The 25,934-nt window shown below is 50.7% G+C and overlaps 3 protein-coding genes across 4 annotated transcripts; 1 reads left to right on the top strand and 2 right to left on the bottom strand.

Annotated features, from left to right (window-relative positions):
* Nucleotides 1-33: 33 nt before the first annotated feature.
* On the bottom strand, nt 34-14,033 carry DNAJC14 (DnaJ heat shock protein family (Hsp40) member C14). Its single transcript, XM_075551521.1, has 7 exons — nt 13,104-14,033; nt 11,238-12,696; nt 1,779-1,885; nt 1,479-1,598; nt 933-1,093; nt 734-836; nt 34-365 (listed from the first exon to the last, which is right to left on the bottom strand). The coding sequence occupies exons 2-7, from the start codon at nt 12,639-12,641 to the stop codon at nt 155-157; spliced, it is 2,106 nt and encodes a 701-aa protein (XP_075407636.1). The 5' UTR covers nt 12,642-12,696; nt 13,104-14,033; the 3' UTR covers nt 34-154.
* LOC142450052 (transmembrane protein 198-like) lies at nt 13,786-18,861 on the top strand. 2 transcript variants are annotated; one of them, XM_075551523.1, is made up of 5 exons: nt 13,786-14,627; nt 15,642-15,896; nt 16,238-16,819; nt 17,248-17,408; nt 17,524-18,861. In XM_075551523.1, the coding sequence occupies exons 2-5, from the start codon at nt 15,671-15,673 to the stop codon at nt 17,659-17,661; spliced, it is 1,107 nt and encodes a 368-aa protein (XP_075407638.1). In that variant the 5' UTR covers nt 13,786-14,627; nt 15,642-15,670; the 3' UTR covers nt 17,662-18,861. The 2 variants fall into 2 exon arrangements, with proteins under 2 accessions (XP_075407638.1, XP_075407639.1); XM_075551524.1 differs by having other exon boundaries at nt 13,788-14,627; nt 17,251-17,408; nt 17,524-18,859.
* MMP19 (matrix metallopeptidase 19) lies at nt 18,741-24,511 on the bottom strand. Its single transcript, XM_075551522.1, has 9 exons — nt 24,298-24,511; nt 23,890-23,975; nt 22,586-22,716; nt 22,231-22,446; nt 21,316-21,561; nt 20,785-20,910; nt 20,098-20,262; nt 19,824-19,951; nt 18,741-19,649 (listed from the first exon to the last, which is right to left on the bottom strand). Exons 1-9 carry the CDS (start codon nt 24,385-24,387, stop codon nt 19,311-19,313), a joined length of 1,527 nt encoding a protein of 508 aa, XP_075407637.1. The 5' UTR covers nt 24,388-24,511; the 3' UTR covers nt 18,741-19,310.
* Nucleotides 24,512-25,934: the final 1,423 nt, after the last annotated feature.

Genomic DNA, 25,934 nt, shown 5'->3' with positions numbered 1-25,934 from the left:
GGAGAATGGTTCCTACAAGTACTCAGTGAACAGTTTGAGCTTAAAGTTTTCCCTTTTTTAAATATTTAAAAATAAACAAAGCAAACTCCATCCTGTGCTGTACACAGCCCTTTTGACTCCCTGACATTGATTTGAGGAAAGAAGAGAAGGGCTGTCAGCGTTGGAAGGGCCTTCTCACTTTCTTCCGCCGCTTCGGTTTGGCTTCCCCCTTGGGTACTGTGCTGTTGGGCTTGGAGGCTGTGGTGGTCCCAGGGCCAGGCTGAGGAGATGCAAAGAAGTTCCCTTTCGACATCTGGCCAGGGGGGACTTGAAAGATTCTGCTTAAGAAGTCCTGAAGGTCAGCCGGCGGGGTGTCTGGGGTGGCTCTAAGAGATGAAGAAATACATGAAAGGCGAGGTTGCCAGAGACATAGTTTTATCTAAGTTAGAGAGTTATCCCCAAACTTCTTAGAGGATGAAACACATTGTTAGCTCCCAACGTGTCGGCCACCCGACTCAGGGCGACCCATTTGCTACAGAGAGGCGCTGCTCCACAGGGTTTCCTTGGCTTTCTCTTGACAGAATCGGACCACCAGTCCTTTGTTCCAGAGCTGCAGGGTAGGTTGGAACTACCAACCTTTTGGTTAGTAGCTGGTCAAAAGCCACTCATGTCCAAGGTGTCCTAAAATATGCCCTCCGAAGCCATGTTCAAGACTAGAATCACGGATAGATAACTAAGGGTAAATACCACCTACCTCTGCCTGCCACTGGTGCCTGGGGTCCGAGAACCAAATGAGATGTGATAGGGGACTCTGTGGGTATCTGGGGAAATTCCCACACGTTGGCATCCAGCCCACTCTGTAAACATGAGAAATAATTAACCAAAACATCACAGCTTAGAGCACAAATGAGATCAGGAAGTATGGGTTCGTACTTCCGTAGGGCAGACTGTACCTGTGATGTCATACACCTTTCCATCCATCAGTGCAAAGTAAGTAATCTTGAGGCCTAACATGCTTGACTCTGCCCAAAAGTCTCCTTCCTCAGCAGGATGCAACCTATTACACTCAGCACAGTATCGGGCACTCTTGGGCTCCCGGTCCATTTCAAACCTTCTGCAATCCAACAAAAGGAAACTTCCTCAATGCATCATGCCTTCCCAGGGTGCATTGCTGTCTCATCATTGCTGACATATTTGCTTCGCGTCTGAAGTTATCTCCACTTGTTGATTTATATATATATATATATATATATATATATATATACATACATACATATATATATATATATATATATATATATATATATACACACACACACACTGAAAGCTTTTCTTAACTGTGAATTCAAATCTCCCATCTCTTTCAGCTTAGCAAAGGTAGAAACCTCAGAACCTTTATTATCCTGTATCCCAAAACTTCCAATAATATTCATAGGAAAGGTCTTTGGCTACCCAATTACTTAGATTTGACATCCCATCCCTGTCCTCCTCTTTCATACCTATGTTTTCCCTGACATCGGCTGCACATCATAGTATTCATTGCCTCCTTGAGATCATCCTGCAGCTTGGACAGAAATTCATTCACTGATCGGCTGAGCTCATTCTCTGCCATTCGTTTCCTAAGAAAAGAGAGGCTTTGTAAATCAGAAAGTATTGATGGTGGGACAAGGGACAGATCCACTGGCCTCTTGAAGAGTCCAGCCACTGACAAAGATAGACCTGTCCAGCGACAGGGCCAGGCCTCTGCTATCGAGGATTTTTCATTGACCCTACCTGACAATTTTCCAGCTCCAACTTACATCTCATATTCCTTCCTCCTTTCAGGGTTGCTGACAATGTCCCAGGCTGCCCGCAAAACCTTGAAGGCCTCCTCAGCCTGGGGGTGGTGATTTTTGTCAGGATGCACCTATCAAGCAAATAAGAGATTTCAGCACAGATCCAATCTAGCCCTCCCGGGTAAAAACGCTCTCACCTCCCGGGCCAGGACGTGGCGCCTCACAAGCTACACCTAGAAAACACTCCTAAAGGCCAACGAAAGGACCTTGAACTACTAGCAATTTTTCTTTTAATATTTGCTATCTTTTTGTTTAGTCTTTTTTAATTTGTTTTGTTTTTTACCTTGTAAATTTTGTATGTTAGTGGCTTTTCTGCTTATCAGCGTGCCGATGTTGCTTGTCAAAGCCATGTTCTTATGGGCCACTTGGGCGCAGTCAAAGTCATATCCATTTGTATGTACATATTACTATGTCAGCAGGTCCACCTAGACAAGATAGGCTGGACAAATAATGAGAGAAGAAAATAACAGGACCAACGGTCCTGGAGGGACATGAGAGCGTGGGAGGTAGGGGAAGGGAGGAGGTGTCGCCCAACACAGGGACAAGGGAACAGCGAATGGTTCAAAACCAGAGGAGGGAGGGGAGGGGAGGACAGGAAGGGTGTGACCAAGAGCAAGGTAACTGAGAGGAACTACTGAATCCAGAATGAAGGCTAAACATGGTAATGGGTCGGGAGGAAAGCGAAAGGAAATAGAGGAAAGGAGTAGGAGGCAAAGTGCATACAGAGAAGCCTAAATACAGACATGTACATATGTAAATATATTTATGATTATGGGGGCAATAGATTTATATGCATATATTTATAGGTTCAGTAGTAGGGTAGCAGATGGACATTGGGCCTCCTCATGCATAATCCCCCAATACAATAGCACCTCGCCCTGCTAAGCAGCCATTACAGGATACCCATCTTCCCGACATGATCACTGAAGACAACCGTGTGTGTAAGCAAATGTGGTGAAGAAAGCTGATGGTGCCCGGCTATCAAAAAAAGATATAGCGTCTGGGGTCTTAAAGGCTTGAAGGCAAATAAGCGGCCATCTAGCTCAGAAGCAACAAAGCCCACAGAGAAGAAGCACACGGCCTAAGCGAATACAAGGTGTTGAATGGACCATGTAGCAGATACAAAGGAACAAAAACAATCATTGTGTGATCACCTTCCTCATATAATGGCTGAAGACGAAAGTGTGCATAAGCAAGTGTGGTGAAGAAGGCGGATGGTGCCCGGCTACTGAGAGATATAGCATCTGGGGACTTAAAGGCTTGAAAGCAAACAAGCGGCCATCTAGCCCAGAAGCAACCGAGCCCACACGGAAGCAGCACACCAACATAGGTGACCATGAAGGACAGAGGAGACCACGTCTCCAACATCAAAAGTGGGGTGGTGGTGAGAATCACATCACCGTGAAAGAGGGGGAGTGCATGATGGGGACCCAATGCCCACCTGTAGACAGCTGGAAACCCCTTCCAGAGGGGTAGTGAGGAGGAGATGGGCCACTCAGGGTTCAGTGTTGCAACAATGAAACTCAAAACCTTCCTCTAGTTCCTGAACACTTCCTCCCCTCCCAATCATCATGACCCCAATCCTACCTTGCCTTGCGGACCTGGTTATACCAGAGGATGTACGGCGGTGCAGTGGGGATCTGGAGGCACAGGGAATCTAGGACAGACGAACCCCTCAACACCAGCGGTGGGAGTGGCGACACCAGGAGGGAAGGGCATGTAGAAAGGGAGAACTGATCTCGGAGATCTATGTGTAACCTCCTCTCTGGGAGATTGGCAAGGGGGAGGCGGGTGAGGGGAGACACCGGGGAGTGTAAGATAAGATATAATAATTATTTATAAACTATCAAGGGACCAGGGGTGGGATCGGGGAGGGAGGGGGAGGGGGGAAAAAGGGAAACCGAGCTGATTCCAGGAACCCAATTGGAAGGTGAATTATGAGAGTGACGAGTGCAACGAATGTATAAGGGTGCTTTGCTCAATTGATGTATGTACAGATTGTGATAAGAGCCTTATGAGCCCCAATAAAAAGATTAAAAAAAAAAACGCTCTCACCTCAGAAGGTTCTTTCACATCTGAGAAGAGAGTCGATACAGCGTAATGATTACTAACTCTCAATTCTACAGACACATTTAGATTCAAGTTCAAAATGTCAATCGTAACTACAAGCTTCAATATTTAACTGAGACTCAAGTTTTATCATTTTTTTGTTTGGATTTTTAAAAAATCATTTTATTGGGGCTCGTACAACTCTTATCACCATCCATCCATCCATTATGTCAAGCAGATTTGTACATTTGTTACCATCATCATGCTCAAAACATTTTGTTTCTACTTGAGCCCTTGGTATCAGTTCATTTTTTTCCGTCCCTACCTCTCCCACCCTCCCTACCTCACAAACCCTTGACAATTTACAAATTATTTCTTGATGTCTTACACTGTCCAATGTCTCCCTTCACCCACTTTTTACTGTCCATCGCCCCCGGGAGCGGGTTATATGTAGATCATTGTAAACTGTTCCACTTTCTCCCCCACCTCCCCCTCACCCTCCTGGTTCTTCACTGTTAAACAGAGTGAAACTCTACTATGGATTGTTGAGAGAACTGAAAATGCATATGAAGTATATGGCACTCGAGTGATCAGCCATCTCAACTTTCCTAGGCCATCCTAATTTTACTACTGTAAACCCCATTTTTGCAAGCAAAGGAGAGAGTGGTCACCCTACCAGGCACACATAATACCAAGCCCTCCCATTTTAATCTCATCAATCCTTTAAAGTAAGGATTCTAAAGATGCTATATCTTCAAACTTACTAGTTTCTACCTGAAAATTCTCCTGTCTACTCAATACTTCCTATTATAGCCCACTATTTCTTAGCTGTCCCAGAATGTTATAGCCTATCATGATGCCCAAAAGATGTTTACACCCTCTAGTTTTTTTCCTCCAAGACAAATAATCATCTTCCATCATCCTAGAGCTTCCCATTGCTCTATCTCCAAGTCTCCAAGCCCCCAAATAGAGAAAGTTAGCCACCTGACTGATGCCAAATAAAGTCCTAATGGAGGAGCCTTCTCATGGACAGTCTAGGCCAAGCGAGAACCTTGGAGTGTGAGGACAAATGTGTTAAGAATGGAGGGATCCAGCGATATTCCCATTCCAAGAGAAGTGAAAAATGATTATATTTCTAACAGTGCTAGTCTCCAAGAGAGGAGGTATGCTAGAATAATATGAAGGTGGGAAAAAAACCTCAACTATTAGTAACAATCAGCTATGAGTCTGTCATACTCTAGAGCAGGGGTGTCAAACTCAATAAAAAATGCGGGCCACTTGGTGCAACAGGCAAGATTCACGTGGGCCACATCACATTGACAAGTTCTGTTAAATTTATCTTTTGAAGTGGATATGGATAGGATAATTAAAACACTATATAATTACTTTTATTTAAACATTTATTTTATTGAATGTATTTATAAAACTAAAATTATTTTTTACCTGAAACTTGCCAGCGCTTTTCTCCTCCTAGTTTTCACTTACCTCTTAGGTTGCGACTGGAGAATATAACAACATAACTAATAAAACCACAAAATGTTGGACCGCTGACCAACGTGATGCTCAGTCGGGATGGCTTCCCTCCAACCACGTGAACTAGCTGCCGCTGGGTCTGACTCCTCCCAGCACCGCCCAGGGTGCTCTTCTTACCCTTCTCGCTGTTGGGAGCTGTGTACATGACGTGACAGACAGATCGCTTCCACACGTCACCAGAACGGAGTCAGCACGTTTATACACGTCCACAGGCCCCGGGAAAGGCACCTGGCCACGTGTAGACTCGTCTTCAGTAGTTAGAGGGTCAACGAGGGAATCGTGTGCACGGCATTGCCTCGATCTCCCTTAAGTGCTATTTTCTTCATAATAATTTTTTCTATTTTCATTTTATTTCAGAGCATCGTAGGCCACAAAAAATTACCATGGGGGCCTCTGCTCTAGAGCAGTGGTTCTTTAACCTTCCTAATGCTGCGACCCTTTAATACACTTCCTCATGTGTGGTGACTCCCCAACCATAACATTTTTGTTGCTACTTCATAACTGTAATTTTGCTACTGTTATGAATCAGGCGACCCCTGCGAAAGGGTCTTTCAACCTCCAAAGGGGGGCGTGACCCACAGGTTGAGAACCGATGCTCTAGAGGCTTGTGTGTTGCTGTAATCCTGGAAGCGGTGCTGCCGGAATTCAAATACCAGCAGGGTTACCCATGGTGCGCAGGTTTCAGTGGAGCGTCCAGCCCAAGAACAGACTGACGAAGGAATCGTCTGTAGCCACGGACAACCTCATGGCGCGCAGGGGGACACTGCCAGAAGATGAGCCCTCCAGGCGGAAGGCACTCAAATTTTGACTGGGAAAGAGCTGCCTCCGCAAAGCAGAGTCAATCGTGGACCTTCACGGATGCACAATGAAAGGAAACTGCCAACATTCATTAGTATTCAGAGTGCATAGTGTCTGAAGTATGAATCTATGAAAATTAAGTAACTAGAAAAATAGAAGGCATAAAAATCAATCTCCTAGGCATTCATAAAGGAGCCCTGGGGATGGAGTGGATCATGCATTGGCCCACTAACCCTGAGGTCAGTAGTTTGAAATCTACCAGCCACTTTGCTTTCTGCTCCTGTAAAGATTTATAGCCCGTAAGCCCCCAGCGGCAGTTCTACCCTGTCCGATAGGGTGGATATGAGTCAGAATCTACTGGAAGACAGTGAGGTACCAGGGAGCTGAACTGGACTGGTGTTGGCCATCTGGAGCCGGACGATCGCGTGGTTTATTATGCCAGGAGACATTCGAGAGGAATGGCACTGCACTCATCGCCAAAAAGCTGTTGAGAGCTACCCTGGGGTACAGTGCGGTATGTAACAGGACAATGTGCTGATGTGAAGTTTTTTAAGCAAATAAACATTGTTAATGCGCACAGATTAGTCACCAGGCTAGATTTAAAAGTCTGTGTTGTCTTAATTGATATCCTTTACTTGATCTTTAAACAAACAAACAAACAAACTCACTGCCATCAAGTCAATGCTAACTCCTGCGAGCCCCTGTGGGTTTCTGAGTGAAATTTCTTAATATGGCTCTGCTATCCATGTCTCTGAAATTCCCACCAAATGACTGGATTGGGACTATGCAAGCAGGGAGTGTGAAACACTAATGGACGGAATGGGTCCTTTCAGTTGCCAGTCCCTGTATTTAAGAGCAAAGTCCATAGGCAAAGTTTCAATTTATATTGTTAAAGAAACGGTTGGTCTTGCGGCATCTATCCTGTGAGCTCCAGTATTGTTTATATAACCTAGAACATATTTTCCAACTACTGTTTCTTCCTCTTTGATTCCAATTTTCAAATTCCACTGACCAGTAATTTACCCATGCCCCTTGATTGCATGTTTGTTCAATTTCAGCCAGTGATTAAAGTTGGTAGAAATTGGGAGGCTTCTCAGGACCATCGAGGAAGAAAAGCCACAAAGGAATCATGTTCGAGACCCCTCCCTCCCTGAAGTGGCGCAGGCAGTAGAGGCCGTGCCAGACTAAGGTCAAAGACCAAAGCAAGGGGACCATGAAACAGAGGAAGAGCAGCACTGACACTATGAAACTGAGGCAGAGCAGTAGGTGTGCTTCCTGGCCCAGGAAAACCAGAGGCCAAGGGTCACGTGGCTGGGAGGATAAGGATTAGAGAGAAACAACTGGCTGCTGGCTGAAGAGGGACTCTGCTGTATCCTTAATATTTTCTGATCCCGCCTATGGTAATATGTTAACTCCTTTAATAAGCCCCTAGAATTGTGAGTATTCTCTGAGTTCCGTGTAGTCATTACAATGGATTATTGAACCCAGCAGAAAGAGTGCCACGGTGGGACAAGTGTGTCAGAATAGGCTAAAGAAAGACGCAGGGTGGAAGCATGTCTGACCCCAAGGTGGCAATCAGTCTGATGTGGAGATGGATTCTCCTTGTCCCTTGCATAGCCAAAGGAAGTCAGATATGACCACCAAGCCTTTTTTTTTTTCTTACAGATATTACCTATATGCCTACAAGTCCAGTTAATATAACTTATTCAAACTTAACATGCCAACCACCAAAGCCAATAATGAAGTTGAGAATTCTACCAACTTGTGTGTGAGACTGAGCAAACAGACAATCAAGGTGCACAGATAATTCCTGGCGGGCGGAATCTGAAAGCTGGAAATAAGAAGGAATGGTAGTTGGAAAATATGGTCTTGGTTATGGAAACAATGTTGGTTGGAGATCACAGCATAGGATTTTGCAAGACCACCAGTTTAATTGCAAATACCTTTTTTCAACAAAAATCAACAGCTACACACAGGGTGCTCATTAAATGGTATACAAAGAAATCAATGTGATTATATGTGTGGAAAGGTAACAGTGGAGAAAAGTCCTACTATCAGCCAAAAGAGGGCCAGGGGCCAATCAAATCAACTGCTTATATGCAAGTTCAGGGTGAAGTTGAAGGAAATGAAAACAAGGCCATCAGAGCCAAAAATACAACCTGTGTGTTTCCTACCTGCACTGAGAGAATGTCTCAAGAACAGAGTTGATGCAATGGCCACTAATGACAGAAGATCTAATGAGCTGCGGGAGGACATCAAGAATATCACAAATGAAGAAAGCAAAGGCTGTGAAAAAGCAAAGACAGACAAGATCAAAGTGAATGTCAAAAGAGGCTCTGAAACTTACTCTCGTAGGGAGTAGCCAAACAAACGAAAACCAAACAAACATGAAGTAAGAGAACTGAACAAAGTACTCAGGGGCAGCTCACGGTGACAACGCAGTGCGATGAAAGGTGCAAAGGCCTAGAGTTCGAACAACGCAGTGTGATGAAAGGTGCAAAGGCCTAGAGTTCGAACAACGCAGTGTGATGAAAGGTGCAAAGGTCTAGAGTTCGAACAACGCAGTGTGATGAAAGGTGCAAAGGCCTAGAGTTCAAACAACGCAGTGTGATGAAAGGTGCAAAGGCCTAGAGTTCGAACGTCCAAAGGAACGAGCACACCCAGCACAGCTCAAGCTAAAATAAACAAAGAAAAAAATCAAGCCTCACATTGAGAGACTGAAGGATTCCAGGGGCAAAATATTGAATGCTGCAAGACGTTATCAAAATATTCACAAGAAATGGAACTCTCAGACCAGGGGTGTGAACAGTCTTGCCCTCATATATTTACTCCATTGAATTATATGCCAATAAAACTACTACTAAAAAAATAGGGATACATACAGTGACTGTAGCAAAAAGAACTTGTTCAACAAGACAGCTACCTAGCCAACAGAATGGAAGAGATCTCTGTGCCCATCCCAGAGAAAGGTGACCCCACAGAATGTGGGATCAAAGAATATCATTAATATCGCATCCTAGCAAAATTATGCTGAAGATAATTTTAAAGCGGTTGTAGCACTACGTCAACAGGAGACGATGTGGAAGAAGCGCTATGGTTGCTGGCACCAGATGGCTCTTGGCTGACACAGAAAATACCAGAAAGATGTTTACTTACCGTCACCTGTGTTTTACTGACTACGAAAAGACCTTCGACTGTGTGGATAACCAACTATGGACCACCTTGAGAAGAACTGGGATTCCAGAATACTCTATCGTGCTTATTCAGAACCTGTAACACAGACCCTGAGGCAGTCATTCAAACAAAAGAAGGGAATAAATACTAGGGAAAAGAAGTGATTTTAATTCAGGAGCGGTGTGTGGCAGTTATATTCTTTCACTATCCTTATTCAACCCAAATGCTAAGCAAATAATCCAAGAAGCTGGAGTCTATGAAAAAGAATCAGGCATCAGGATTGGCGGGTGGCTTATTAGCAAACTGCAGTGTGCAGATGACTTGACTTGCTGAACATGAAGAGGACTTGAAGGGCTTGCTGATAGAAATCAAGACTGCAGCCTTCAGGAAAGATTGCAATTCAATACAAGGAAACTAATTTAAGTAACTGTTCCCATAAACAAGAACGTGATAAGTAGAGAAAAGACTGAAATTGTCAAGGAGTTTATTTTCCTTGGACCCACACTGCTCATGGCAGCAGCAGTCAAGAAAACAAATGACGGCCTGTAAATCTGCTCCACCACCAGACCTCTTAAAATTGTGGAAGAGCAAAGGCTCTCACTTTGAGGACTGACATGTGCCTGACCTCAGCGATGGTATTTTCAATGGACTCATGCATCTAAAAGTTAGACAATGAATTACAAAGGCCGCAGAAGAATTGATGCACTTATAGATTTGCAAGGAACATCGAAAGTACCACGGACTGCTAGGAGAACAAAGAAATATGAGCTAGAATGCTCCCAGATATGAAGACGGTGAGACTTTGTCTCGTGAACCTTGGACACCTTATCAGGAGAGACCAGAGTGTGGCAAAGGACAACACACTTGGTCAGGCAGGTCAGTAAGAAAAGAGGCAGGCCAGGCCGTCAAGGAAACAGATCCACTAATGTGCTCCCACTTAACAACTGTCAGGATGGGGCAGGACCAGGCAATGTTTCCTTCTGTTATTGTGTTGCTGTGTGTTGGAACTAACTCAGAGGCACCTAACAATAACAACAACAACAACAACAACATAGTAACAACTCAAAAGCAAGCAACCCCTCCCAAGTAGGAGAATTTCCACCAAGGCTATCCCTCACTGCATTTTCAACCAAACTACTAATTTAGCCCTTTGGTAAATTACAACCCTCAGGTTTTATTGTACCTTGGATAGTTTTAAAGAAAATCTTGTTGGTCCATCCTCTGTGGTTTCCCTAATCCAGTTCAATATACGCTAGGTAAAAATAAGACTTCCATGCAATTCGTACAGGTTCCTTATAGTCATGCTTAGATAGAAATGGCAAGAGCAATCTATAAATAGTAACAATCACCAAGTATCTATTTCTAATAACAATAGCATTACATGTTTATATTAAACCCATTGTTTGTTTTCTTCTACCTAGTCTTGGAATAATCACTCGCAGAGCCTAAGCTGTTTTGCACACTTAGCTCTCTGGCCTAATTGGCTTTTCCTGTGTTTAATAACACTTGTTCCGGGCAGGACAGCTGTGGGGCCCTCTGACTAGGCCTTGTCACCTAGTCAGGACTTCACCTGGAGATTCCAGGGTAAGTGATTACAACAGTTCTTATGAGGTTTATTGCCTTGAATAATAAAAAAAATCTGATGGGAAAAAAAACAAACCCAAAAACGAAAACTGAGGGAAGATCAGATCCATGGTAGCTAGAGGCTGAAGATCCATTACAACTAACCCTTTCCTAAGAATAAGCTATCCCTCGTCTTCGAGCTTGGCGTCTTGTACCGTCTTCCCTTTATTCCACTGTCCCCCGAATTGGAATAGAAAATAAAAGCTGGGTACAAAATAGGACTAGAAAAGAGGGGAACATACTCACCATCACTGCCAGCTGCCTATAGGCCTTCTTCAGTTCAACATCTGATGCGGTGGCTTCAACCCCCAGCACGTGGAAGGGGTTTAGTTCATCCTCAGGAATCGCAGCCATGGTCGAAAGTCGAGCCACTTCCTCTTCAGGCAGGCAGTAGCGCCCACTAGCTACCGGTGCATCCCCCTGCCTGTTAGTCCTCTGCTTAACCCAAGGCAACTCCAGCCAACCCCATTGAACCACTTTTACCAGCTGCTGCCACAGCCTGCTGTTTCTCAGCAGAGCCAGGAAACGCTGCAAGGCAGGAGAATCCAGCTGAGAGACCAGCCAAGTGGTCTTACCTCTCCAGCCTAACCGGTCACCCAGTCCTACCAGAAACCGCCAGGCCAACTGCATACAGCCCAACAAGAGGGCCAGAGCCAGAAGCAGCAAAGCACCCAGTAGCCTAAGAAAACGGGTGAGCAGCCCGACTCCACAGCAAAACCCCTGACTCAGAAGCTGGTATATCATCTGGACCCAGCTTCCCAACCGCACAGCCCAGACTCCAACCCAGATTCGAAAAAGGTCCAGATCACTGCCTTTGAGCTGCCTGCATGCATAGATGAGATGCCCACAAGTTTCCACATACTCTCCTACCAATACTAGCAGTTCAATCAGCCACCAGAAGCCAGCCTGTCCAAGCTGACAGAGTTCCTCTGCTCCCCACAGTCCCAGGCCTCTGTGTCTGTGTGCCTGACTTCGCCTCCCACCCAGTCGATGTCGCCCAGGGGACCGAGGATCTCTGCGTGCACCCTCTCGAGCATCCTCCTTGGTTGGAAGGCGGTGCCGCTGTCTTCGGGGTGGAGCTTTCTTTCCACTGGGCGCACGTGGAAAATCACTGAACTTATGAGGTTCCTCGTCATATTCCTCTTCCAACTCTTCATCCTCTCCCAGGGCTGGGGCGGTACAATGGTGGCAAAAGTTGACAGAAGTGCTATCTCCTCCCTCGGAGTGAAGACCTTCAGGAATTCCAGGATTTCCCTGACAGTTGCAAGTAGGTGGATCGGAAGTAAAAGAATTCCCATCTTCCTGGCACTCGGCCTCATTCCCTCTTGCAAGTTCTTGGTCCACTCCTGACTCTTCTTCAGAAGATAACTCACTCTGAGCAGGCTCCTCTCCATCTCCAGGAGGCCCTGGACCCCTGGGAGGCCCATGGCTTGGATCTGACCAGTGGGCTGGGTTTGGGGGCTGTGTGTTCTTAGGATCTGATTGCTCTGGGATGGTGCGGGCACCATTAAGAACTGTGCCCGCTGAGTCCCTGGGTCCTGAGAATGAACATATGTCAGGGTCGACAGAGGGTCCTAAAGTCCTGAGGGAAGCACCACCACCGCCTAGGGCGCCACATAACCCTCTTCCTCCAGAATGCTTCTGGGCCATGACCCAGGGCTTCCTGAGGGCTTCAGGTCACAGCCATCCTGGTCGGTTCTGGTGCCTGTAACAAAGATATCAAGGATGGACTGATGGGGTTAAGTAAACTTCGAGTGGGGGACATTCAACGCACCCACCTCCCTCCCGAGGGAAGGGGCTTCTTCCCAAGTTCTTTCAGGGGTATTCATTACTCCAGGCAATAAGCCGGAGCTGAACTATCCACAACCCTCCCCCCAATCCATTACTTTTAGTCCCCCAGAAAGCCGTAATCTTTAAGCGGTACCACAAAAGGTGTGGTCGTAGGGTCACTCTCAGGGGGGGGGGGGACGGAAAGACCGCCGGAAAGGGGAGCCAGAGGCTGCCCCCCGAAGGGTGGGGACTGTGCAGCCTCAGAGAAAAACCTGGGGGCGGACTTTAGGGTGGCCCTGGGCGCCCCTCCGGACCCCTGCGGCTGGGACGAAGGTAACGTACCGAAGGGCGGCAGTAACTCCTCCCCCTCGAGCAGCTGGGTCCGGGGCCAGGGGGAGCTACGAGAGCAGCTCCCCCGGCTCCGCCTCCCGCTCACGCTCTGCTTCCGTCTTCCGCGTCGGCCGCCGACCTGAGCCCGCTTCCACTTCCGGGGTCACCGGCGGACGGGACGGGAAGGAAGAGGAGCGCGGCCGGCGAGGCGTGCCGGAGGGCTAGGGTCCCGGCGGGCGGCGCCCCCAGAAGCGCCTGGAGTGGGCGCTGCCGCAACGCCTGCGGGCAGTCCCGGGGCTCCGCGGGTGGTATCGCCGGGCTCTGCCGAGGGTGGCACGGACGGCAGGCCCCGAGCCACCGGTCCGGTCGCCTTTGCGGACAAAACCAGGGGGCGCCGGGGAGCCACCGCCCGGATCCGTTCCCCGCGGGCGGCCGCCGCGGACAGAGGCCCCTTTGTATCCGGCAGGGATGGGAGCTTGGGAAGGGAGCCCCAGGCTAGCCCCCGCGCTCGCCCCGCAGCGCTGCCCCTCCTTTCCCGGCAAACCTTGGCCCTCCCTAGCGCCTGACCCCGCTGGCGAGTTGCCCCTTTAGAAATCCGTAGCTCCCACGGCCCAGATCCGCCCCTCCGGGCGCTGCTTCCAGGCCCGGTCTAGGAACAGAGCCGGGAAACTGGGCGGGGGAGGGGGGGGAGAGGGGATGTGGCTCCGCTGGGGTTAGGGCCGGAGCTGAGTGCCAAGTAACACTGCACTCATCTGCATGCAGCTTTGCATCTCATTTGCATACCGAGCCTTTCAGCAAAGACACACACACACACACACACACCCGCCCCCACGCAGACTTGGCTGAGTCCCGTCGCCTTCAGTCCCTTCCCGAGCACGCGCCTCTAACCTCTTAAACCAACTCCTATCAGACCTTTCCAACCTGCCTGGATCTTCAAGGTTTCCCCCCCATGGATCCCCTGCTGGCGCCCCCAGGCCAGTAACAGTCCTTTTCCTGGTTCCCCCATCCCGACCACCCGGTTCCCGAGAAGACAATACTCCAATTCTCTGGGAAGTGGAAGGAACCAAGCGGGAACCAGGGGGACACGGGGACCCTAGTTGGGTACTTCTGAGCTCCCAAGTTGGCCAGTTCTCTAAGTATGCGAATACTTTGCCCAAGCCCCTCGCAGTACTCCCCGAGGTCCCTTCCCTTGTGCTTTGGGGGTCTCTGGGCCTGAAATAGCACAATTGGCATCCGAGGTCCCCCCCCACACACACGCAGGGGAAAGAGTTGAAGGAGCCCGCCTCCGTGATGTCACCCCCCCCTGTCCCCTTCCTCCACCCCCAACTGGTTGCATTTAGCTGCCAGGACTTTGGCTGCGACTTGCAATAGTTTAGGGGGAAACAGTGGCCGAGGGTACCCTTGTGGACAACCCTCACCACCACCACCCCCATACACACACAAGCCAGCCTGACGCCTAGGACCATCCGGCAAGCAAGCAACCGGGAATCTACGGAAGCACTTCCACCCCTTGCTCTCCTCAGCCCCGCCAGGGTGGTGAGTAGGCACCCCCTCCCCAACTTCCCCTTGCTTAGGGTCCCCACACTTCCCAGTGGATTGGGAAGAGGAACTCCAGGGTTTTCCTAAACTGCCCTTCCAGCCTGATTGGACCTTGATGTTTGAAAGACGACAGCTGGAGGAAAATGCATGCATACACCCTACCCATCCCGATAGTGCCCCAAATGCCAGCCCCTCCTGGGTGTCCGCTTCCTTTCAGGAACTGAGTTTAAATCCCCTTGGCAGCCCTGACACTCCAGGGGGGAGGGAGAGGTAGGAAAAAGCCGATCAGTGTCTGAAGGGGCGGAGCGGGAGTGGCTACCAGGATATGAAATGTCCATGGGGAAGCGCCCGGCTGCTTCCATGAGGGTCCATGAAAGTTGGACTGTGGCTGGTCACCCCTTCGGTCAACCATTTCACCACATTGAAGCAGAGGCTTCAAAACCCTAAGTGTGGGTGACCACCTCTACTTAGGGCCTTATTCCCTACTCCTTGGGGGTCCGGTGTTTTTCTCTCTTCCTTTTCTGGGGTTAAAGCAGCTGTCCAAAACCCCACCATGACTCATTCTCTCCTCTTCCTCCTCCCGCTCCCCTTCTCTTAACCCGTTTCTTTCCAGTCTACTGGAGTGGGTTGAGCCCTAGCTGCAGATAGGATAAGCTTTCCAGCTGGAACAAGCTACTGGGGCTTCTTGAGCTCCTTTGGCTACTGCCCTTGGACCCTTCCCTCCCCAGACCCAGAACATCCTACTTCCACTGTCACCTGGAAACGCTGGGGGGCAGACAAAAGGCTCATTAGCTTATGACAATTTTTTGTTGGTTTATCTGAGTTTCACTTGGTGGTGCCCTTGTTTCTTAGGGCAATGTGGAGCCTGCTCATTTCCCTGAACCCATTCCCACAGATTTCTTAAATGATTCCAGTCCGGCCATTCCAAAACAGACTTTTCTTCAAAAGAAAACATCTGCAGATTCCTCCGTAGTCATGGGCATCTGAGTTACTACCCCTACTCCCTTGCAGGTTTCCCAACCCCTGCAAGACATCGATGGATGGATGACAGGAATGGATACCTCCCCCCTGTGACTACCTCCTCTTTGGGCATGGAGGAAGCCTTGCTGCCCCTGGTTCTGACCTCTGACCCCAGGCCTTTTAACCAACAACTCCCACAGCCTCCTGACCCAAGGTGTATCTTGGAACCCCAGAACAATCCTGATCTGGCACCTACCCTAGTGTGCGCCCTTTGCTGCTGTTTTGGGATCATCTACTGCTGCTTCGGTGAGGGTCCTGGGGAGCTGCTGCCCACAACTGCCACCCTCAAGAACGATGCTCCCTCTTTCTTCTCCTGGGCCGTCTCCACTGCGCTACCAAGGAATGCTTCCCTTCCGTGTGCCACACGCCTGTTGTCTCAGTAGCACCTGTGGCCCTTCCCCAGGCCTTTACAGTCTTGTTCCACCCCTGGAATAATTTGCTTTCCCCTTCCATTTCCCCACAGTTCCCCTGCTTTCTCTGAAACGATCCCTCTCACCCCCCCCCCCAGCTCCCCTGCGTAGTCTTTCCTCACCCAACCCTGTCGACCTCAATTTCTGCCTCTCACTGCCTCCTGCCTCCCTTCCCAGGCTACCGCTGCTTCAAGGCAGTGATGTTTCTCTCTGGCCTGCTGTCCGGAGCGCTGGTGATCTTCCTGTTGTGCCATAAAGAGCGGGTACTGGAGACACAGCTGAGCTTGGAGGTGAGCGCTGGCATCGCGCTGGGCATTGGACTCCTCTGTGGCCTGGTCACCATGCTGGTTCGCAGTGTTGGGCTCTTCCTGACTGGTCTCCTGCTAGGCCTGACTTTGGGCGCTGGCATGCTGTTGGGCACCGAGCCCATATACCAACCGCCTTCTGCTTGGATCCCAGCCGGGGGCCTGGTGGGACTGGCGCTGCTGGGAGCCCTGCTCACCCTTCGGTGGCCACGCCCATTCACAGTTCTTGGCACCTCCCTGCTAGGAGCTGCAGTGCTGGTGGCCTGTGCTGACTTCTTCCTGGAGGGGCTGGCACTGGGCAGTCGGCTGGGCCAACGGCTGCAGGCCCTTCCAGCCCTGCCTCCTCTCTGCTGGTATAACTGGGTCTTACTTGGGGCCTGGCCAGCCCTGGGTGCCCTTGGGGCCCTGGCCCAGTGGAAGCTCATGGCTGAGGAACATGGAGGCCACGCCAGTGGTAAGTTAGCACAGAAACAGCCATCCTATGCGTACCCACTCGGCACCCCCGTTTCCAGACTGGAAGAAATACATTTGCGGGAAGAGCGTGGGTGTTCCTGAGATGAGTCGACCAGGGCTTTGAAAGGAAATCCGTTGTGGAGGGGCCAAAGAAGGTTGGAGTGGGGCTGGGATGAGCACTGGTGAAGGGAAACGGCAGAGTAGCTGGGCATTCTTACGGAAGCAAAGGCAGCGTGGGTCGGACCATTCCAAAGAGGCACTGTCGTTGTCGTTCAAGAGTAATTGGGGGGAGCGATGAGGCATGAGAAGACCATAAGAGGGAGGTCCACAAGGTTTCTCTATGGTGTCTGGTAGGGGCGGGGGAGGGAGCACAGGAGGCAGATTCTGCTCTAAAGAAGCCTCCCTGCACCTGTCTTGCCTCCTCCCAAGCAGTAATCTTGAGCCGCCAGCAGAGGCATCTCCAGCTCCTCCGCATCCGTCAGCAAGAGGCCAAGTGGCACCGGACCCCCCCAGGAGTGGGACTCTGTGAGGGTAGTTACCACCGCCAGCTGCCCCCCAGTGCCCGGAGCCCTGCTGACAGCCTAGCTCCAGTGAGTAGGGCTGGCACCCTGGGGGGATGGAGCAGAAGGCACACGGGGATGGTCAGGGTAGGAAGCAGAGCCTGACCTGGACTTCTTCTGTCCTTTCTGCCCTGTGCCTCTCCAGAGTTATCTCCAGAGTCTTCGAGAGCGCCAACTGGGGCCAAGCACCCAGGCCACTGCCCCCCATACCGTTCTCGACCTGGATTCTGACTGTGGTTCCACTGTTCCCCTCACCACACCAGCTGGTTCCACCCAGACTTGAACCTACGCCCCCTAGGCTGCCACCTTCCCTAGTAAGAGGGCTAGGAAGACTGGGTGGGCAGGCCCAGTGTCCACAGGCCCCACACAGAGACTTCCTCACCTTTGGGCTTACAGATCTATCTGTGTACGCCAACGCAGTCCATATCTGTAGGGATATGTTTTGGGGCTCGAGAGAAACCCTGGGAGGTGGAGCGATAAATGGAAGTTGAGTATCTACCTCCATCCAACCATAGAGATGTCTGTTCCCCAAAGAAACCGACTCTCTGATCTCTCCAAACTGGGAGAGCCTTAGACTCCTGGCCTCAGTGTGCTTCGCAATGGTAAAATTAGGGGGTTTGTCTTTGTAGGACCTTTAGGAAGTCAGAATGCCTCCTAAGACTCTTGGTAGCCTTTTGATGGGGAGAAGGACACAGAGGCATCCTAGCATGATCTAATCCACTGGCCCTTCAGTAGGGGGAGTGGGGATCCTGGTTAACCTTTCTCCCTGGACCCCATAGGCTAAAGCCCCCTTCTTCTACCTCAGTTGGGGACACTGTCCTCCATGGTGCTCCCCATCCGTGTTCCTCAAACTTGGAGAAAACCAGTGCCTGGCTCCATGCCTGCCTCGTACCAGAACCGCCTCCTGCTCCAAGTACTGAGCGTTGGCCCATGTGCCAGACTCTTGCCCCTTGGCCCCCAAGAGCCTGGTCTGGGCTGCATGGGAGACAAGTGCCTTCTCTGCCTTTCACAATAGCTGAGACTAATTTCCTCCTTGACCTTAAAAGTTCCAACCACTAACTCACTAACTTTCCGACTCTCCAAAGTCTGTTCCCTTGTTCCCCAGAGAGCATACAGGACGATTGATCGCATCCCTGATCAGCCAGACATGGCGGGAGGAAGGAAGAATGGGGGAGCATGTGAATAAAATGGCATGGAATACTAAACTGGGGAGTCTGGCTTCTGCTGTTGTTTTTTCTTTGTAGCCCCAAATCAAGAGTCAGCCATGTCAACAGATCCTCTGTCCCCTGATGGGGTGCCTTCAGACGGCTCGAGTCGGCTTTGTACACACTCACACACAGAGCCCAGGAAAAACCATCCCTCTCTGAGGAACATGGAGTTCACCTTTATTAAGCACACATGTACCGGACATTGCACGTCATCTAGACTGTATGGTTTAATGCAGCAATCCCTGCGAGATGAGTGTTGACTTTTATTGTGCGGAAGGGAAATCCAAAGCCCAATGAGAGTAGTGAACCTGCTGATAAATAAATGCGGTTCCCAAGGATTTCAAAGTCCTTGCTCAGTTACTGGCCATTCTGTTCTTTTGCACCTTATCTAGAAAGAACAGGACAGGCATCTAGCCTCCCAGGCTGCCGCCTCCTGTTAGCCAGAGGCCCAACCAACCCCTGCTCCCCACCCCACTACTGTCCTCCAAGGCCGGAGAGGACAAGTTTGAAGCACTCTGGAGGATGAGGCGAGGGAGGAAATAGGTGGAGTTGGGTCTGACCCAGCGACAGCATCACCATCCTACAAGGAAAAAGTACAGGGAAATGCTGCCTAGAACTGAGGCCTCTTGGAAGCCTGTGGACCTAACACAATGGCTGGGTTCTTGTGACTGCCCCTGGCTGTAGCACCTGCCCAGTTCTAGTGAGCAGACACTTGCCTCAGGCGTTACTTCGGCTCTCGGAAAGTGATGTTACCAGGCAATGAAAAGATGGTGTTAGCCAAGGCTGAGGCAATGGTACCCCCACTGGCTGGAGTACTGTCTGGGGTCCGGGACCGACAGTGCATCCAGTTCTGGGCAGTATCTTTGGGAAAGCCTTTTTCTGCTCGAAGCTGCCGGTTGAGGCGCCAATAGTGTTTGCCCTTGAAGAAGTAGACTCGGCCATCCCGCCAACTCATTGCAGCCGAGGGCTGATCTGGTGCGCCTGTAAATAGCTTCTTGATTGGCTTGGGGTAGCTGCTGAAGTCATTTTTGGCGAGCTCATCCCACTGCCAGTACCCTGAGCCCTAGAAGGAGAGTGGCGGGGTTGAAGAGAAGGCTGGAGAAAGAATGTGGGGGACCACCAAAGCCTGGCCCCATATCACTCCCGCCAACTTTCCCCTTCCAGAGCAATCCTTTGCTCCTCCGTGTGAGGTGGCCCACCCTCCCTAAAGGGACTTGCCCTTCTGGGAACTGTGTACCTTAAAGAGGAACACCTTTTTGTTGAGAGGCCAATAGAGAGCTGCATCCAAGTTGGGTTCTACCCTATTCAGCTTCTTGGGAAAGCCAGGAGACAGCTTGAAGTTAATGTAGCGCCACACCTTGTTTCCTGAGAGTGGAGAGAGAAGCAGCAAGTCTCCTTCTGCCCTCAGAGGATACCTTTCAGCCCTTCAGGGTCACCCAGAAATGAGATGTTTCCCCCACCCTCTGAGGGGACTAAGTCCTCAGATAAGATGCTGTCACCAATCCCCTTACCCTTGAAGAAATGAATCCATTGTGTTCGAGGAGAATAGACCGCCGCATCCAGGCTTCCAGGGAGCCCTTCCCAAAGGGCAGACACTCGGAACAAGGGACCCAGACCCGAATCTGTCACAGTCCACACATAGTCTCCTTTGAAGGCATAGGTTTTCCCTTGGGGCCCTGAGAGAAAGCGATGTATCAGGAAGTACGAAAAGGTAGGGTTCAAGTGGAGACGTGTGGGTGTGTTGGACAGGCTGGTCATCTCCCATCCTCCCGCCTACTGATGCCCCTTCAGACCTCAAGAAGACATTGGGAAAGGACCCAGGCCTCAACTTCTCCTTCATTGCTCCAAGGAATTCAACTTTGACCCGAGCAACAGAACAAAAGCCCCACAGAGCATGACCGCGTAAAGACCTTACCCTCCATTCCACGTCACTTCCAAGCGGGTGCCAGAGCCTCTCTGGTTACTATTGTTTCCTTCCTAGTTCAGTATTTCCAAATATGATTTCATGGCTCTGTTAGGTGGCAACCCAGGTAAATATCTGCTGGGTCCACTTTCCATTGACCCCCAGTTGTTCCTCCCACACATCTCATCCCATCCGCCTCCTCCGCTATTGAAGTTCCACGTGATCCGTTTGTCCTGACCTCGGGGTCATCAGGCTGCCCCACTACCTGTCTGCACGTGAAGGAGTAGGGTCTCACCCAGCAACATGGCATCCAAGTCACCAGTGCAGGGGTCTGGCATGGGGCTGGGTTCTGTTGGCACTGGGGCTACGGAGGACACCTCGGTCTCTTCTTCTCCATCCTCTCTCTCGGGAGTCTTCTTGCCTATCAGGTGAAATCATGTGGTTTGAGAGACAACTCATGGAACCTCACCCCGAACCCCACCCCCGCTGCCCCATCTTTTGTAAATTCAGTTCAGAGGCCCATAGAAATGCCCAGAGAGTTCCCCGTAGGGCTAGGTGAACCCATATTGATATCAGCAGGAAGCAAGTGTGCCTTTTGAGAGCTAACAGGAAGGAGAGTGATTTGCTCAGATGTGTAGTTTCCAATCCCAAGAATGGATGTGAGCTGAAGGAGGCCCGGAAGTGGTATTAAGCAGAAGAGTCCTCAAAAATGAAGACATTAGAAGAATTAGCAGGCAGGGAGAGAACGCAGGTAAGCCACCCATTTCCCCCCAAGAAGAGATGCTGACCAGACCAACCCTCATGCTCCTCAGAGAAAGGGACTGACCATAGAGAGCCTGGATCCCTGCTATATCGTCCGGGTGCAACTTGAAGGAGGGTTGATAGCCAGCGTAGACCGGGGCCATGAGGGCCTTGGTATACCAGGAGTGTCCGAGGCCCAGGGCATGGCCTAGTTCATGGGCTGCGATGATACGCAGGTTCACCCCCCGGTAGGTTCCCTCAGTCCAGAGTTCATCCTCGTCGAAATGTACACTGCCCAACTCTGGGATGTCAGCGTGGGCCAGGACCCTCCCTGGACAAATGAAGAGAAGGAGGAGGTCGCAGGCCATTTAGCTGGGGAACCCCCTGGCATTACAAACTCCGGTGATCCCTGGAGACCGGCTGTGGTTGAGTGGGTTCTAATCACCGCGCTCCTACAGGACAGAGTAGACCTGCACTATTGGACCTCCAAGACCGTCGAGCTTCACAGTGGTAGACTGGGTTTGAACTTGGCCCCGTTGGGTTGGCAGCCAACCACTTTAGCCTCTGTGCTACCATTGGGTTGCCCAATTTCCTCCTTTCCTTAAAACCCCGCTGTCTGTAGTTCCTGTCCCTTGGATGCTTCCTCCTCTCCTTTTAACACCCCCACACATCCCTTCATCCCCCACAGTCATCACCCAATTTTCACAGAGATACCCAGTGACTCTGTCCTGTGACTCTGCCCCGGGCCACTCTCTCTCTGGCATAGTCCTCTCCGTGATGCTCCTTCAGTAGGGAACTTAAGTCAAAGAATGAGGCACAATCTCTAAAGAGGAGGCTAAGTAAAGGCCCAGGGAGGCGCCCAGTTGTTCCTCTGGGGAATATTAGAATGTGCTTAGAGACCATCGGGTTCGAGTGGGCATAGGGGACGGCCTGAACATTAAAACGCCAAGGTCTCAGGCTCAAGGGGACAGAGATCTGTGAGGTAGGAGGAGGTCCTTACCTGGCCCATCAAAGTTTCTGGAGCAGTATTTACTTTGGCGGCCATGGAAGGACAGACGGATGTCAGCCCAGCCAGCCTTCACCTCCCGGAAGGTCAGGGGTGTCACATCTCTCCAATACCGGAAGGCTTGAAGCAAAGCTCCCCGAGCCACGTGGGGTGAGAGGTTGGAGGGCAAGTTCAAGATGCGGAACGTCAGATGCGTCTTCCTCCAGCGACCTGGTTACCAAACGAGAAAACCAGATCAGAAGCGTAGATCTTCCCACCCACCTCGGGGACCAAGTGGGCAGTCAATGCGGAGCTGCCCAGGCTTTTGCAGGACCCGCTCTTCCTCCTCGTCCCCAGGCGCGGCTCTTACCCAGCAGCAGGTATTTAAGGGTCTTCTGGTTGAAGGGGTCTTCCAGGCCACAGCGGGGCAGCTTCATGCGGGCCTTTGTGGCCTCGTCCAGCTGACCCGAGACTGGCAGCTCAGATGCTTCCTGAAAAACTCTGGAAGGAAGGAGCTGGATGGATCTAACGGAGCAGAGCCCAGGGCTGGGACCCCTGCAGTGTCTGGGATCTGGGGATAGCCCCATGGTCCTCTGCTGCGCAGAGTGACCATCAAGCACGGCTGGCCGGGCGCTCCCAGCCTCCAAGCCTGGTAATTGGGACTTTCTCTTCTATTCCATGGAAAGGGCAATATTCAAGCACCATCTCCCTCATCTCAGTGTCTTTTACTTGAGTGAGGGCCCATGGGGATCGGATCTTCTGACTACAAGGCAGTTTTCACCCTTGCTGAGGAAGTGCCCTTTCCCTCCTTTGAACGATCTCCCATCAGCACCCCACCCTCTCCCCCTAATCAGGATCTAGTCTCCCTCAACCTTCTCCCAGCTGTATTCTCCGGAAGTCCAGCCTGCCCAGTGTCCAGTGCATACAAGCTCTTCAAGGGACTCTGAATATGGTTGAGGACAGGCTGGGGGAAATCATAAGATTCAAAATATAAGAGCAAAACTAGAAATATCATAAAAGTTGAATTACTTTCACTGCCATGAAGTCAATGCTGACTCAGAGTGACCCCTGTGGTTTCTGAGAATAACTGCTTACGGGAGTAGAAAGCCCAGTCCTTCCCTCACAGAGCTGCCGGTGGTTTCGAACTGTTGACCAAGTGGGTCACAGCCTGACGAGTACCCACTATACCACCCAGGGCTCCACCAAAGGTAACACCACTTTTTCACCTGTAACTCAGCGGGACTCACAGCCACATGGCAATTATCCTTCCTGTGAGACGTGACCATTAGTACTTTGGGCATTCTGACTTATGGTGACCCCAAGTGTTTCACAGGCTGTCAGTGGCTGGTTTTGTTTTGTTTTCCAGAAATGGATTCCCACGCCTGCCTGCAGAGGTAACTTTGGGTAGACCAAGACCTCCAACTTGTTGGTTGGCACCTGAGTGTGTTAAATATTTATACCATCCAGGCATGCAAAGCAGTTCCTTGGGCCTCAGACGATCCAATGACTGTGTTCTGTATCCTTGGATCCCCATCTTGCCACACGCCCAACATCCTGACAGTGACAACCACCCAGCCCCCAGACCCCAGCCAGGGACTTGGAGCAGGCAACAGAGCGCCCGAGGTAAGGGAAGGAAGAGAAGCGGGAAGAAGACCCCGTGACGCCCACTCTCACCTCAGCGCCTCTGTGATGTCTTCTGGCTTGAAGTCATCAGGTCCTTCTAGAGGCTTCTGTAGGTACCCGTATTGCAGCAGGTAATTCTAGGATGGGGTGAGAGCAAGCCCAATGAAAAAGGGGTCAGTCTCAGGCAAAGTCTACCAGGCCCATCAGGACAGGGGAGGCTAGACGTGGAGGACCTCTAGGAGAGGACCTCAGGGAAGAGGCTCCGGTAGAACACGGGGCGGCGAGGGGGCTCGGTCGGGGGTGAGGTGGGGGGACAGTCTACGTCAATCATAGAGCAGAGGAAAGACGAGAAAGGCAGGCCGGATGAAGATCGGGAGGAAGGCTTGGATGGCACTGTGCCACTTGGACTGACACATCCTCCCCTTCCCCTGCTGGAGTCTCTCGTTCCCTGGGACTCACCACGGCCGCCTCGTTCTCTGCAGGCCCCACGGCCCAGCCCGAGACTGTCATGGGCAGTAGGAGACCCAGCCACAGTTGCTGCCAGTTCATGGTGCACCAGGCAGGAGCTGGCGACTGTCTCTGTCCTCTGCCCTGCGGTTTCAGGGAGACTAAGGAAGCAGGCCTAGGAAGGGGCTCTTACCTCCAGTTCCTTTCTCTCTGCTGGCTTCTGGAGCTCTTTATAAAACATCAGCTGAGGGGAGTTGGGGGGGGGGGGTGAGTGTCAAGGGGTGGTGACTCAGCCCAGAGATATGTTGCAATTCGCCATTAACCCCTGCCCTACCAGAGAGGGGAAGCCAAGGAGAACCCAGTGGCGTCACTAGGGTTGAGGTCACCGTTACTCATGCTTATCACTCACTCCCTGGACCTCTGTCCTTTCCTACCAGACCATACAGAATCTTAAGCAATGCTTACGATCTCTGCTGCAGATGGGCAGACTTAATTCTGTCCTGGGGGTTGGCATCCATGCAGGGTGAGAAACAGAGACTAGGGAAAGGTACTGTGGCCGTTCCCTGGAGGTGGGAATTCCTGTGCCCCAAGGACCCTGGGCTGGCAACCCCCTTGGGTCCAACCTGCACCTTCCACTGTGAACTCCAGGATAAGAGAAAAATAAAGCTGAGACGGGGACTGTTAAGGCATTTGGTTATCAGGTGCGAAAATTGGGAGTGAAGTCTCCATTCGTGGCCTTCAAGACCAAGTTGGGTTTTAAATGCTCTCGAAGCCTTGCATCTGCTTTGAAAGGCCTGGCTTCCAGCATTTAATGAGTGTGCACACAGAACCAAAGAGCTGGAAGGCTGCCCTCAAGGAGCTTCCAGATAGGGTGGAGGCTGAAATAAAGAGACCAGGAGACCAGGCTGGAGGTGACCCATTCTAAGTGGCATGGCCGAGGGGAAAGTTAGCAGAGAAGGCAGAAGCCGAGCTGCCTAAGCGTTGCATGAGGTAATTGATCAGAACAGTGAGCAAACATCTAAGGGTCTGGGCTGTTAGTTCACCACGGACTCCCTAGTGCCCACCTCACGATCCACTTCAGGCTGCAAAACAGGTGTAAGATACGTTTATTAAATGCATTCCTCGGTAAGAGCGTGATTGGAATCCAGCACTGAGAGAGCACCCTGAGTGCTATTTCAGAGAAGAAAAACGTATTTTAAGATGCCTAGGATGTACTAAAGTAGCCTTGGTGGTACCATGGGTTCATTATGCGTTGGGCTGCTGACTACAAGGTCAACAGTTCGAAACCACTGGCCGCTCCTTGGGAGAAAGAGGAGGCTGCCTCCTGCAATGATGTACAGCCTCCGAAACCCAGAGAGGTAGTTCCACTCTGCTCTATAGGGTTGCCATGAGTCAGACTCGACCCCAGGGCAGGCAGTGAGTTGGGTTGGATTTGGAGTATGTTCTGGGAGTTCCTGAGTGATGTAAATGGTCAGTACTTGACTGTTAGCCCTGGGCGCGCCGTTCTACTCTGAACGCAGGGGTCGCTGTGAGTTGGAATCGACTCACGTTCTCTGCTAGGTGCTTCACCTGTTATCTCATCTAATTCTCCAGCCATTCTATGGGGGAGGAATCATTCTGCCCTCTTTCTATTGGGCAGTGGTTCTCAA

The sequence above is a fragment of the Tenrec ecaudatus genome, chromosome 6 (genome assembly GCF_050624435.1).
Source record: "Tenrec ecaudatus isolate mTenEca1 chromosome 6, mTenEca1.hap1, whole genome shotgun sequence".
Lineage (NCBI taxonomy): Eukaryota > Metazoa > Chordata > Mammalia > Afrosoricida > Tenrecidae > Tenrec > Tenrec ecaudatus.
Note: the sequence above shows the minus strand (reverse complement) of the source record. Positions and strands in the feature narration are given on the sequence as shown.

What these genes read in the sequence shown, in the direction of transcription:
- DNAJC14 (XM_075551521.1), bottom strand. Translation starts at nt 12,641, where the DNA reads ATGGCCCAGAAGCATTCTGGAGGAAGAGGGTTATGTGGCGCCCTAGGC. An exon ending in CGATGTCAGGGAAAACATAG is followed by an intron (nt 1,094 to 1,478) that starts GTATGAAAGAGG and finishes GTTGGATTGCAG; the next exon opens with AAGGTTTGAAATGGACCGGG. An exon ending in AAAGGTGTATGACATCACAG is followed by an intron (nt 837 to 932) that starts GTACAGTCTGCC and finishes TCATGTTTACAG; the next exon opens with AGTGGGCTGGATGCCAACGT.
- LOC142450052 (XM_075551523.1), top strand. Translation starts at nt 15,671, where the DNA reads ATGGATGACAGGAATGGATACCTCCCCCCTGTGACTACCTCCTCTTTG. An exon ending in ACATGGAGGCCACGCCAGTG is followed by an intron (nt 16,820 to 17,247) that starts GTAAGTTAGCAC and finishes CCTCCTCCCAAG; the next exon opens with CAGTAATCTTGAGCCGCCAG. An exon ending in CTGCTGACAGCCTAGCTCCA is followed by an intron (nt 17,409 to 17,523) that starts GTGAGTAGGGCT and finishes GTGCCTCTCCAG; the next exon opens with AGTTATCTCCAGAGTCTTCG.
- MMP19 (XM_075551522.1), bottom strand. Translation starts at nt 24,387, where the DNA reads ATGAACTGGCAGCAACTGTGGCTGGGTCTCCTACTGCCCATGACAGTC. An exon ending in AGGGATCCAGGCTCTCTATG is followed by an intron (nt 20,911 to 21,315) that starts GTCAGTCCCTTT and finishes TTCACCTGATAG; the next exon opens with GCAAGAAGACTCCCGAGAGA. An exon ending in CTTGGATGCCATGTTGCTGG is followed by an intron (nt 20,263 to 20,784) that starts GTGAGACCCTAC and finishes GCTTTCTCTCAG; the next exon opens with GGCCCCAAGGGAAAACCTAT.